The sequence below is a fragment of the Gymnoscopelus braueri genome, assembly GCF_963280865.1.
Source record: "Gymnoscopelus braueri genome assembly, chromosome: 11".
In the NCBI taxonomy this organism is placed as follows: domain Eukaryota; kingdom Metazoa; phylum Chordata; class Actinopteri; order Myctophiformes; family Myctophidae; genus Gymnoscopelus; species Gymnoscopelus braueri.
The window spans coordinates 29,340,022-29,352,894 of NC_137613.1; the positions used below are offsets into that span (position 1 = coordinate 29,340,022).

Here is a 12,873-nt window from a genome sequence, read left to right on the forward strand (position 1 = left end):
CGGTCCCCGGGGACTAGAGTGGAGAACCTCTGGTTTAGACTGCACAACCCACGTTTTGACATCTTGTGGCCCATCCTAGTCTTCTTTTCTCTATCCATCTAGTAACTGGTACTTACTGTAATACCTTTCACATTCATCCCTTTCCATGTACGTGACCACATGACGTCACATGACCCCCCTCCCCCGTTATCTAATGACCCCTCCCCTTTCCAAAGTGCTGTTGCTACCTCCTCCCCCCTTGTCTAGAAAGAAACAAATAAACTAAAAAATAAAATCTAGAAAGGAAACATACAGTACTGCGTAAATGTAGAGACGACGTAAATTTGATAAATATGACTGTGGCGTCAATCGTGTGGTGAGTGAGACAGGTGTGTTAAGTGCTTTAAAACCAACATCCTGACTCTCTCAGACCTGCCATGCAGATTTTCTCTATTTTTCTCACACAGCCTTTCTTAATAAAAACAAAACCCAAAACGATGAGGATTGTATGTGATCTTCCTCAACAAAAAAAGAAGAAAAAGAAAAATCCTTTTCAAAGTGAAGTTTGTCAACCCAGTGTTTGTAAATGTTTGTATTAGATTAGGTTATATCACATTTACATCAACCTTACCCCATTAACTGTGTTCAATCGAGAGGCTCCCTAAATCAAGGTTTTAGACGACCGTAAAATAAAATAAAAAAGGATCTATGCTTTTTTATAAAGGGGACAAAGTTAGAAAAATGAAAAAAAAAAAAAAAAAACATAAAAACAACAGAGTCAGATAAAACAAAACTAAATAAAAGGTCAAGACGAGGACTCTATTGTTTCACCAAACTTCACCAAGCAAAGGAAGAGTTCCGTCTCTGCGGTGTGGCACACCGGCACTCTCTGATGACGTACGTCAGGTCTGGCACAGCTTGATGACACGTGAAGTGAATTACAAAGTACATTTATGCTGTCGACAGGAAGAGAGGCCTTTTTCTAAAGCCACTGTCTTCCAAATTAAGTAATTCACGCATACAATGAACACCAACTATTTAATGATTTACCCACAAATTCTTTCTAGCTCAGAACCATATGACATCATATCTTCTCTGTGGCCCAATGGGACACTGTTCCCACTGGTGGCAGGAGAATCATTCCGTCCAGGTGTTCTCCTGACTAGCTTCATAGCTGCTACAGATTGTGGATTCACTTTCAAGAAGCTAACTCTACTAGCCAAAGGTCTTAATTTAGAAACTTTGCAGAGCTGCAGCCAGCCAAGCAGAGACATCAAACACTGCTTCAGTGTGCCACGCAGCCGCCGACAGATATCGAGCACGTAATTCCCTCACTCAAGATCACCTCATGAAAACCATGACTACCACCATTTGCTTGTATATTACTGAATCCATCTATCAAAATGTGTTATGAACTAAGTGGACTTAATGTAAGGTGATAGCACGTATGGTAGGTTTTGCCTCTACAGTACAATATTCAAGATAGAAAAAAAAGAAACTAACAGAAAAATACAATTTCAAAAACGAAAGAAATGAAACATAGATGTGGGCAATCGTAATTTATTTTAAGAATCCGTTTGAGTTTTTCCATATCTCCTCGGCTTATTGACCAGCCTTTACTTCCCAATATTCGACCTGCCCTCGATGCTGACTTTCAGCTCATGTGCGATGAAAGAAGGTTTGGGCAGAACCAACGGGGGCTCCTCTTCCAATTTTTCTACCTTCCTACCCTCGGGAGCCGACCATCTCCGCTTGCGGCTTGCTGACGGTTTCCTGGGGGAAGCCTCTGTGTTGCTGGCGACTTGACCTTTTGAGACCAACCCTCTTTCTTCAAACCCGAGTTCCCCGTTCTCCGCACCGGTCGCCCCTACACCCCCGCTCATGGCACTCCCTCGTTGGCTGACGCCGTTCTCCCGCTCTCCGTGCCTGGAATTCCCTCCGCTGCAGGTTCTGGAGACGTCTGGGACAGCTCTGGGGGGTTTGAGGAATCCGTGGCCGGAGGCCGGGACGGCGGCAGGAGTGGCCAACTCAAATGTCTGAGTCTTCTTCAGTGAGCCGTTCTTCAGGTTTTTGAGGGTGAGGGAGATGCAGACGTCACCCACAGAAAGCTTGGTGCAAGGCAGCTCCAGGAGCTGGGTGGTCCGATCCGGGCAGCATGAAGACCATCCTTGGCCAAAGACGAAGAAAGGATATTCCACCAAGACCTCCACACACACCTGGAAGAGGAAAGAAGTAAAAACAAACAATAGAACAGATTAGACACAATTTGAAACCGGTTCACACATGATAATGAGACTGAAGGTTAAGTTATACTTAACTCCCTACCCAGATCCCTACTCCACACATCATTAACTCTGCCAGGCCGGCAGGCTTTGTATGTGTGTGTGTGTGTGTGTGTGTGTGTGTGTGTGTGTGTGTGTGTGTGTGTGTGTGTGTGTGTGTGTGTGTGTGTGTGTGTGTGTGTGTGTGTGTGTGTGTGTGTGTGTGTGTGTGTGTGTGTGTGTGTGTGTGTGTGTGTCTGACTGTGAGCAGCTAATCTTGGAAATTGCTGGACCGATCAGTGTCAAACTTTGCACACTCCCAGAAGGCCAAGGAAGACACTCCACTCCAAAAAGTAATTAAACGGGCCTCAAGGTGGCACTATACCAAGACGGTTTACGCTTTGGCCTATAACTCTTGAAATAGTGCATAGCAGTGGTGGCCATTTTGTGGTGCCACAGATAGAACCCATTCATTTTCCCCATAGAGATTTCTATATAAATTTATATAAATTATTTTAAGCCTGGAATCAAATGTTTTTATGGTCATGATTCACCAGGAGCCTGGATGGCTAGGTTCCAGCCTTAAAATAATTTATATAAATATTTTTGGAAAAAAATGAATGTTTATTGGCTATTGGCACCACAAAATGGCCGCCACTGCTATGCCCTATAGGTCATACTGGGTCGTACAATCAAATTGTTTTCCCCTAGATTCCTTGAATCAAGACACAACTCCCCCATATAGGCCACGCCCATTTCTGCCTAAGGACATTTCACAACATTTGTAGTTTTTTTTAGGCCAGTACTCCTACAGACTTTGTCCAAAACTCACACAAATCACAACATGCTATCTCTGGAGTCATGTGATGAACATGTACTTTATCATTCAGACAGCCAAAAAATGCTGGAAATGTCACTGCTGCAGAAACATTATGTTCTGTTCGAAGACATTACCCGACCCTTATAGTGAGAAAAACAGACAGGTGTGAATGATCCAGGCACCATCGAAGAAGAGTACACCCAGAAATCACGTCATCACAACAACAAAAAGATCGCCTCCTTTCATGTTAAAGGATTCACAAAAGTCAAATTTTCTCGGATTTCTGTTGTGTATGTGTGTAGTGTTTAAAAAAAAAACAAGCCTCTTGTTTCTTCTTGTGACGCACTTTGTTCTTATTGGTGACGTATGTATAAAGATGATTTGGTCAACTATTGCAGTTCCCGTTTGAGGCATTGCTGCCATTCGGTATGCACAGTCGGTTGGAACGTCATGCCATTCACAATTTCAAAACATTTCCAAAAACGTTTGGAGAAAAAAAAGGTTCAATAATAGCAAAAGTAGCAGATCTAGCACATCTGCTATTTTCTCTATTCCTCATGTGATTAAGTATAAAGGACTTCCGTAGATGACACTAATCTCAGGATGAAGGTTGCAAAACCTTTGGAACCGGACTTTGAAGGGCAAGCCAAGCCTTGAGGGGCCCTACAGATAATTAATAAAGACGACGGAACAGAGTCACAGGTTTGGCAGGCGAGATGACAGCCAGTCTAGTGCCGTACAAAGGGATGCCAGCCCAATTCCTATATCTATCAATTAGAACGGCGAGATCAATAGCACTGGATGCTGTGGTTGGGTCAAGCAGCATATCAACATAAAGAAATGTTTATTAATCAGGACATGATCTGGATGTACTGTATGGAAGAATAAAGGAAGACAAAGCAACATGGTAGAAAAGTAAAGAGGAAAAGAACAATTGAAGATGGGAGGAAAGAAAGAAGAAGAGAGAAAGGGAGAATGAAAGAGAGAGAGAGAGAGAGAAAAAAGGAGAGAATAAGAATGAGAAGGTGGGAGGCAAAGAACGAGAGATGGAGAGGGAGATGAAAGGAGCAGGCAGCGAATGAAGTGGAGTGGGCTGAACGAGAGAACAAACCAACGAGCGAGGGAGAGAGAGAGAACAATGTCAAGAACAATATGACTGCAAGAAGCAAACTTCATAGAGTGTTCTCCCTCTTGTATTATATAATTCTCGACTCCTCACAGTGTGAGTCCTCCAAGTACAGTATGAGCTCAAAGCTGCTACCACAAAAAAATAGCAGCACAAAAAAAAAGAAAGAAAACCAAGAGACACTGGAGAACAAGCAGAGAGATAAGTCAGAAGACTCTTTGAAAGATGGTCAGCTCTAGCAGGGTGCGGTATCAAAGACCAGGGCGTGGGTTGGAGAAATGGTTAGGCAGGCTGTGTGGGCAGTAGACTCACACAGCCTGGACAGATGCAGTCGATTATTTAGGCTTTAGCACAGGCCCTCCAAGGGGTAGGGAGAGAGGAGTGGGGTGATTTGGGAGAGAGGTAGCACAGAAACAGAAAAGAGAAAGAAACTTTCAGGGACACTGTACGTCAGTACAGACTCCGGCATCCAAACAAACTGATAGCAGGCTAATAAGACTAACGTGGCCTCTAATTTGAGGCAGAGAGCTACCCATGCACTGGGTGGTTTTCTCTCAGTAACTGTACACGCAGGCGCTAACAACATATCCCAGCACAGAGATTCCAAATTATTGTGAGCCTAAACTGTCACCGAACAGATGAGTGTACAGGGGAGCTGTTAGGGGCTTTGCTCGGGGACACGTCGCCATGTACTTACTAAGCGTGCAGAGGCTCGAACCAGCAACCTTCTGATTTACAGACGGCCTCTCTACCCACTCAGTTACGGCTGTGCTAACATATTCTTGTTGCATCTGTCCTCCTGTTCTTGGAAGCGTTATGCATATAAATACATAATAATTAGAGTGACTCTCTTCTATTCCTTCATCTCAGAACGTCTTTGAAGCTCCTTCACAGAACATGCATGTTGCATGATTGTCATCCATGTGCATTGAAAATAATTATAGAGGGAATAAGAGGAGCCCTTTGAGGTTGTTGGGTTGGGTTGGGTTGAGTTGTCTGGTGTAATATGGAAACTTGTCATATGGCATCAACCACAGAGGCTAATGACGTTCTTAGAAGACTTGTTTGAAGTCTTCTTGTTTAGTTCATAAAGAGACAACATTTAATCATGCAAACCCCAGCATCCTATTTAATTCTGAGGGCTAACATTCGGCGAAAATAGTTTATCTACAAGCTCATAACACGTTGCGTTGTGGGCTTGTAGATCAGCTATTTTCAGCAAAGATGTTTAGTGTAGAGGGAAAAAAGGAGGGGGCTGAGTAAAGACCCCTGGGGTACTCTGGTCAACTAAGCCTGTTTATGAGTGTACAATAAATTACTTTCTATTCATTACTTTTCTGAACACCAACATAAATAACTGAAATATGTTACATTTTTTGTTAATCAAATCACCTGGGCACGGTGCTCGCCAACAGAGAACTGAACCACAGCAAAGTTGGGCGATGTGTGGCTCCCGTCGATGCGCTCCACGGTGGACGAGTCGATCTTCAGCTCGCTGCTGATCTCTGCACTCTGGATGAAGTCTTCCGTCTTCAGCTCCTCCACGCGCTTCAGCTCTCCGTCCGCCAGCTGGATGATGGAACCCTTTATGAAGTACGGGGGCATTGAGGGGGTTGTGACCGCGCCAGCGGCTAGAGGAGAAGCATGAGCGGGCGCCACCAGCCCTGGTGGAGCAGGAACCACCGGGAGGTGTAGCTGGGCTTGGATCACTGCCCCAGATGGGGCATGGTGGTGGTATGAGACGCCGGAACTCTCCAGCGTTTCTCCTTTGGGGGCGCCAGTGGTGATGTAGGCATGTGGGAGTGTGGCGGGGAAATGTGAGCCTTGGGTGGACGCCGTCACATGGGCTGAGGAAGGTTCCAGGGTGATAACCGGCTGCGCCCCAGGAATGAGCAAGTGCTGCGGCAGTCCAGTTTGGTAGCTGATTGGCTGCTGCTGGCCTCCTCCACCACCCCCCGCAAGGTAGCCAATGAGAGGCGACTGTGGGACTGAGTAGATGCTGGTGGAGGGGAGGCCCACTGAGAATGGCTCTGTGGCATTGTGGGTAGTGTGGATAACGGTGTGAGGAGACACTGTGGCGACACCAGCCTTCAGGCTGTCGACGCTCAGCGGGGACGGGAACGCGAACGGGGAGCCGGACGAAGCAGTGGAGGAGGATGATGAGGAGGAGGGGGTGCGATTGACAGGTTTGCCCATGATGATGCCACCTTTCTCCAGATGCGTGGGAGCAGAGGGTGGCCGCTTGTCCGGGCTGGCCCTGGGCGCCGGTCCCAGATGGTGGTCCCCGTGGCTATTGGGCATCAGCATGACGGAGGTTCTCAACCCTGAGGGATCATGGGTAATGTAGTCCGAAGGTGGAGCCATCAGTCGGCCCTCGTAGGCCGACAAGGATGAACAGGACGGACCGTCCCGTGATTTACTCCCCGCTTTGGACAGGCCAGACTCAGGGGATGCTCCGAAGCGCCTGCCCCTCTCCACCTCCCCGTTGAGGAGCTCTCGTGGTCTGGGACCCCCATCCTCTTTCCTTGAGGGCCCGTCTGCATACTGCAGCACCATGTGGGACATCCCTTGGCCCAGTGTATGGTGGGGGTGCAGGGGGAGGGGCGGTAGCGAAGCCCCCCCTTGGTGGTGGGGTGACAGCACGGTCCGGGGGGCTGCGCTCAGGGCAGACTGGGAGGCGTGGTGGTGGGGAGTTGCGTCTGTGGGGGGAGGGGGCATGGACGCGCGTGCCAAGGACGCTCGCTGCTGGTCAAACTTGGAGATCTGGGAGGGAGGTGTGGAGGAGAGAGAGCAGGGCGGCGGGGAGGAGAAGACCATCTCGGCATGTGAGGATCTCTGAGGAAGGAAGCTCGAGGAGGAGAGGGGCGGAGGGGGAGGGGGGAGCAGCTGAGACGAAATGGAGGAGATGTAGCCGGCGTAGGGGGCGGGGTATGGCGAGGCGATGAACTGCAGATTGGGCGGCAGCTGGGTGTAATGGATGGCCCCGCCCACCGCGGACTGGGAGACGGGGGAGGTGTACACCGTCGGGAGGGACGTGACCAGCCTCAGAGAGGACGAAGACGAGAAGGAGTCCGACACTGAGCACAGGGGCTTGTATCGCGCTCCCTCCAATTCCCCGATGCTCCCCCGGTGTCGTGTGCCACCGCCGCCCTCCGGCCCACCGGCTACGCTGGCCAGCCACGCCAGGTTCTCTGTGCGCTGGCTGTCGGTGGCTGGTGCCATGGCCAGGGGGCGCTCCTCTGACGCCAACGTGCTAGAGGCGAGCTCCCTCTTCTTCGGTGGTAGACACTCGTTGCTGCGCTCCTGGTTGGACTTCATCGTCGTCCTCAGCCGGGAGTCCCTCTCTCTCTCGCTATGCACTTGCTTTTGTCTGTTTTTGGTTAAAGTCCACAGCTGTCTCTGACCCTCTTTCTCTATTCCTTTCTGACTGGCAGTTTGGTTCACTTTCCTGTTTCTTTATGTCACTTTCTATTTTCCTTTCGTCCTTCTCTCCCTTGCTTCTCTCTAGCTATTTTGCTCTCTCTCTTTCAGCTATTACACTGCTCCTCTCTCTCTCTCTCTCTCTCTCTCTGACAGATTCACCCTAAGCCCGCTGATTCACAGGAATTTGCTGAGATGACAAAAGGGAGACGCAGGCTCCTAAAAGAAAAGAGGCCGTTAGGATGGATTAGAGGGATGAAAGAGGGATTGGGGGAGGTGTGGAGCGGTGTGGTCCTTGGCGTCAGAGGGGTGAGTTCAGCGGGGCAGAGGAGAGAGGAGAGCCTCTGCGTTACACCTGCTGCTTCCTCCCAGGTCAGTGGGGGGGCGAGCACGCTGCACTTCATGTGGAATCATTTCCCTTGGAAAGCAAGCCGGCCCACACACAGCAGGGGTCTGGAGAGAGAGAGAGATAGAGAGAGAGAAAGAGAGAGAGAGAGAGAGAGAGAGAGGGTGAGTGAGAAAGAGAGATAGGGAGAGAGAATAAAAAAGGTATTTTTAGATTAACAGATAGGATGGGCAGGTACATGGACACACACGCTAACTATTATTGTACCGGTTTCTGTGTGCACCTGCACACACAGCAAAAACATGAGTGTTCATTTAACTCAGTGCAACAAAAAAAGTGTAACAAATGGACACAAATGCACCTGTAATACAGTGTGTGTTTGTGTATGTGTGTGCCATCTGTTAGTGCTGGGTGTGGAAGGACCCCTGTTGTGTAAGAAGGAACACAAAGTGAATCTCATAAATAATATACAATAAGCAGCACGCACGCACACACACGGCCGCAAAATCTTGCGTACTACCATATTGACACCTGACCATATTAGATTACACTGGCACTACGTACTACACCCTCATCCTTGTCACACACACACAGACACACACACACACACACACACACACACACACACACACACACATATATATTTGTCCACTTAAAGGGATATTTCACTTTCAAACATGTTTGGGTTAATTTTAACGTCTACTCAGGCTTTTGAGAGCACCCCAGACAGTTTTTAAGTTTCTTGATTCAGTATTTAGATATTTGATGTTCATTTTATCAGACACGCCCCTTTCCTATACAAATCCATTGTAACTTCAAACATTTTAACCATGATGGATTCACCAAAAACACCCACCCTAATGCGTGAGGAGGCTTTTTCATATTAAAAAAATGTGTGGGTGGGTGTCTGTCTGTCTGTCATACCTGCCAACATTACGCTGCAAAAAAAAGAGGGCAATTTTCTGGGCAACGCCCACCTCCATATAACCTTAAACTAAAGATGAATAGAATAAACATGAGGATGTGAAATTACTTAATAAATGGGAAAAGTGATCAAAAGTCAAAAATGTACATCAGAAACAACATTGAGTAAAAACATTGTTAGAGAGAGAGTATGAGAGCGTGAGAGTGTGAGAGTGTGTGTGTGACTGTGTGACTGTGTGACTGTGTGACTGTGTGACTGAGTAACTGAGTGAGCGTGCGTGCGTGCGTGCGTGCGTGCGTGCGTGCGTGCGTGCGTGCGTGCGTGCGTGCGTGCGTGCGTGCGTGCGTGCGTGCGTGCGTGCGTGCGTGCGTGCGTGCGTGCGTGCGTGCGTGCGTGCAGGTGGCTAACGTCACAATGTGATACGTTGTGAGCAATGGTACACGTATTTGTACTGAACCATTTTGGTACAAGGCATACAGCTGTCTACCGACCTGGTGCAAAAAAAAAACACTTGTTTAGCGTGCGGAACGGAGAAGTTCCCACACAAACTATTATGGGAGAACACCATACACAGCATGCTCTACACGACAGGACGCTACAAAGATAGCACGCTTAGCCCTAAAGCACATCATGTTGGCAGCCAAGAAGGAAGAGCTTTAAGACCCCCTGTTGTCATTAAGGTCTTGTGTGCGTGTGGGGAACACTTTGGTTTCTATGTGAAACACAACAACAGAGAAAGAAAAGTGGATAAGAGAAAAGCAGTGTGCCACCATTGTTCAGCCGCGATCGGGTATGCTGCTGGCAACACATCAAACATTTTAAAATCACACACACAAAAACATAGGCATAGCGTCCCTGATTGGCCTACAGCGTCGCCTGATTGGTCAACACTGATTGGTCAACACGACCCATCGGCTGCACCGATTGGCTGAGCTTTGTATAACGTTTGTGCCGCTGCACCAATGTAAGTGGCAACGAGTGCAATCTCCATTCACGTATGCTCATGTACGTCATCAACGTCGACGTCAGCAGTTTCTAACAACATCAGGGACGCCATATCTCCACCATATCGCACTGGGTACTCTGAGAACGGGTACACAACAGGCATTCTGACAACAAGTACAACGGGTATTGCATAAACGGGTGGGGCATGCATTCCCAACTTGCATCGTTCCCGACCTGCATCGTTACCAAGTAGGCCGGTGCCCACGGGTACCGCACTGGGTACTCTAACAACGGGTACGGCGAGTACTTTAACAACGGGTACAACATGTATTGCATAACGGCACGGGGCATGTATTCCCCACTTGCATCGTTCCTGATTTACATCGTACCCGCCCTGCGTGGTCCCCGTGAGCGTAGGCCAATGCCCAAAGTGCACCGGTCTAGTATAGACCTGATGTTGGGAATCATAGTGTCCCTTTAAGCACCTGACACTGTTCTGGTGACATCACACTGAGTGGCATGCTATGATTGGTGTGGGCATGGACCAATAACCAGCTGTCAATGTTGGACAGATCGCTTCCTGCGCCTTATTGGTTTGTCGATCAGAGTCTTATTAATTGGTCCCGTAGTGCACGTGTGTGGTGTGTGTGTGTAATGTGTTGCATTTCAAATTGATGTCTGTGATTTACGAGGTGTCACTGTGTGCCACTACAACACAGTCAGGACGATAGACACACACACCCACATATCCACACACACACACACACACACACACACACACACACACACACACACACACACACACACACACACACACACACACACACACACACACACACACACACACACACACACACACACACACACACACACACACACACACAGTGTTTAATCAAGTCAACACAGTGTGTGCAAGGCGGAGGAGTATTGACTAATACTGTTGATCCATTGGGTTTTAACACTGAACTGCACTCATCTTTCTTTCTCTAACTCCCTCCCTCTCTCCTTACATCTAACACTCCTCCACAACTCTGTTGCTTCTGCCCATCAGCTTGTGCTTCATGGTTATCTTACATTATGTAAAGGGGTTATGCATGATGTATGCAATAACGCATGACATGTCCCGATATTTGACATATTATCAGTCCAATCTGGCAATAAACATTGTTGTGGTTGTCAAAATAACGTCTTTGAGATATTACGATTATGCCTGTGAAGCAAGTTGTGTGTAAACAGAAACTAAATTGAGTTTTTTGTTTTGTCAAGTGGCCATCATGCAGGCTGTATTATGAAAACTTACCAAGAACAAACAAAATCTATATTGTCAGGTAACTCTTTAGACCAGCTGTTTAGTTTCTTTATTACTGTTGTTATGGTTACATGCAGCTTAAAGCTACAATCCAGACTTAATTTAACAATTTAAAACAAAACGATATGATAGATTATGTTCATAGGTGGTCTCCCTACTCTTCCATTCAGAAAATGTTGTGCACCGGATAGGACAATAGATGCACATGCACCGCCATCTTTACTGTAGTTTGGACATCATTGCATACAATATTAATGGACACATGCCAGCCAATCAGAAGCGTGTATTCTCTGTGGCCATAGTATAATTTTCTCTAGTTCAACTATGGTTTGTCTCTCCCCCTCCATCATTAACGATTCTAGTTGTGTTTCACTCCAGCTCTGTCTCGACAGAGGCTCCAGCCTGGCCTCGGTCACAGATAAGAGGGACCTTGTGTCACACGATGATTTCACATCAAAATGATTCATGGCACACGCATATCAAACACTGATGCTGTAATCTGTAATATTCAGACCCAAATATAATGTATATTCACACTATCATTCATCAGAGCTGGGCATAATGAGTTCCATCAGTTTCTCAGGGGCCAATCAGGTACTTTGTCACGCAGAAATAAGTTTTAACAATCCAGGTGAATTGTTCTATGCATTCCATGTTGTGATTGAAGGAAGTGAGGGTGGGGTCAACAGCCAGTCTAGAGGCCAGGATATGTGTAGATTAGGGGTGGGACGATATATCGATATCGCGATATATCGCGATACTTTCTCCCGCGATAAATAATCGATATACTGCCGAAAAAAAACGAGAAAAAAAAAAATATATATATTTTTTTTTTTGTGATACGTTGTTTTTCCTACTCTGTATTTGTGTAATGATGATTTTGAACTGTTTGGTGCTATTTTAAGTGTTTATGAATTGAATACAAGGACTATCGTGATATATCGTTGGTGAAATTTCATGCAATATATCGTGATATCGCAATATAACGATATTTTCAGATATCGTGATATATCGTTGGTGAAATTTCTTGCAATATATATCCAATATCGTGATATCGCAATATATCGAATATCGTCGAATATCGTGATATATATTGTTATCGTGGGCCTAATATCGTGATATATATCGTATCGTGAGGTACCCATATCGTCCCACCCCTAGTGTAGATATTGTGTAGAGTTTGGTTTTGACCTACGTTGGCCTTTTGGAAAATAGCGTTTCTTTCAACAGTTTCTGAAAGCGAATGAAAACTAATTGGTTTGGACGAGTAGTCTATCCATAGAAAGAACGATTGTCTAATGCTTAATCTGTTTATCCATCTATCTATCCGTCCATGAATCCATCCATCAATCAAGACTTTGATTTACTCGGGGAACCTTGAGATTTGTATGCTGCTGGCATAACACTAGGCTTGGAGAGATGGGTGTTTTTTTGCAGGACCGCTGGAGAAATAAAAGACTGGCCTCGAGAGTGATAAAATGGTACGCTCAGTCCTTAACAGCACAGTTATCTGTTATCTCTGAGTTCCATGCAGGTATGGTAGTAACAAAACCTCCCGCCAGTGCCAACATTCCCAAGTATTGTGAGTCAAAACCGTTGCTGTGTATGAGGCTTCCTGATATGCAGCAATATTCTGTTGGCAATGTGCAACTAGATTTTCAGGCCTTCAAATCCAGTCCTATATTGCGCTGATCAAAGCATGGTCACCGAGTTATGGCCATTTGAAGTGTTAGACACTGCTG

At 46.6% G+C, this 12,873-nt stretch overlaps 1 protein-coding gene across 5 annotated transcripts in view; it reads right to left on the reverse strand.

Annotated features, from left to right (window-relative positions):
- Positions 1 to 221: 221 nt before the first annotated feature.
- The window catches only part of atxn1a (ataxin 1a), a 146,651-nt gene continuing 133,999 nt past the window's right edge, over positions 222 to 12,873 (reverse strand). For all 5 annotated transcript variants that reach the window (XM_080442470.1, XM_080442473.1, XM_080442472.1 and 2 more), the window contains 2 exons: positions 5,579 to 8,059; positions 222 to 2,195 (listed from right to left, as the gene is read on the reverse strand). In XM_080442470.1, the coding sequence (XP_080298596.1) occupies positions 1,596 to 2,195; positions 5,579 to 7,504 (2,526 nt within the window). In that variant the 5' untranslated portion in view covers positions 7,505 to 8,059 and the 3' untranslated portion in view covers positions 222 to 1,595. The remainder of the gene's footprint in view (positions 2,196 to 5,578; positions 8,060 to 12,873) is intronic.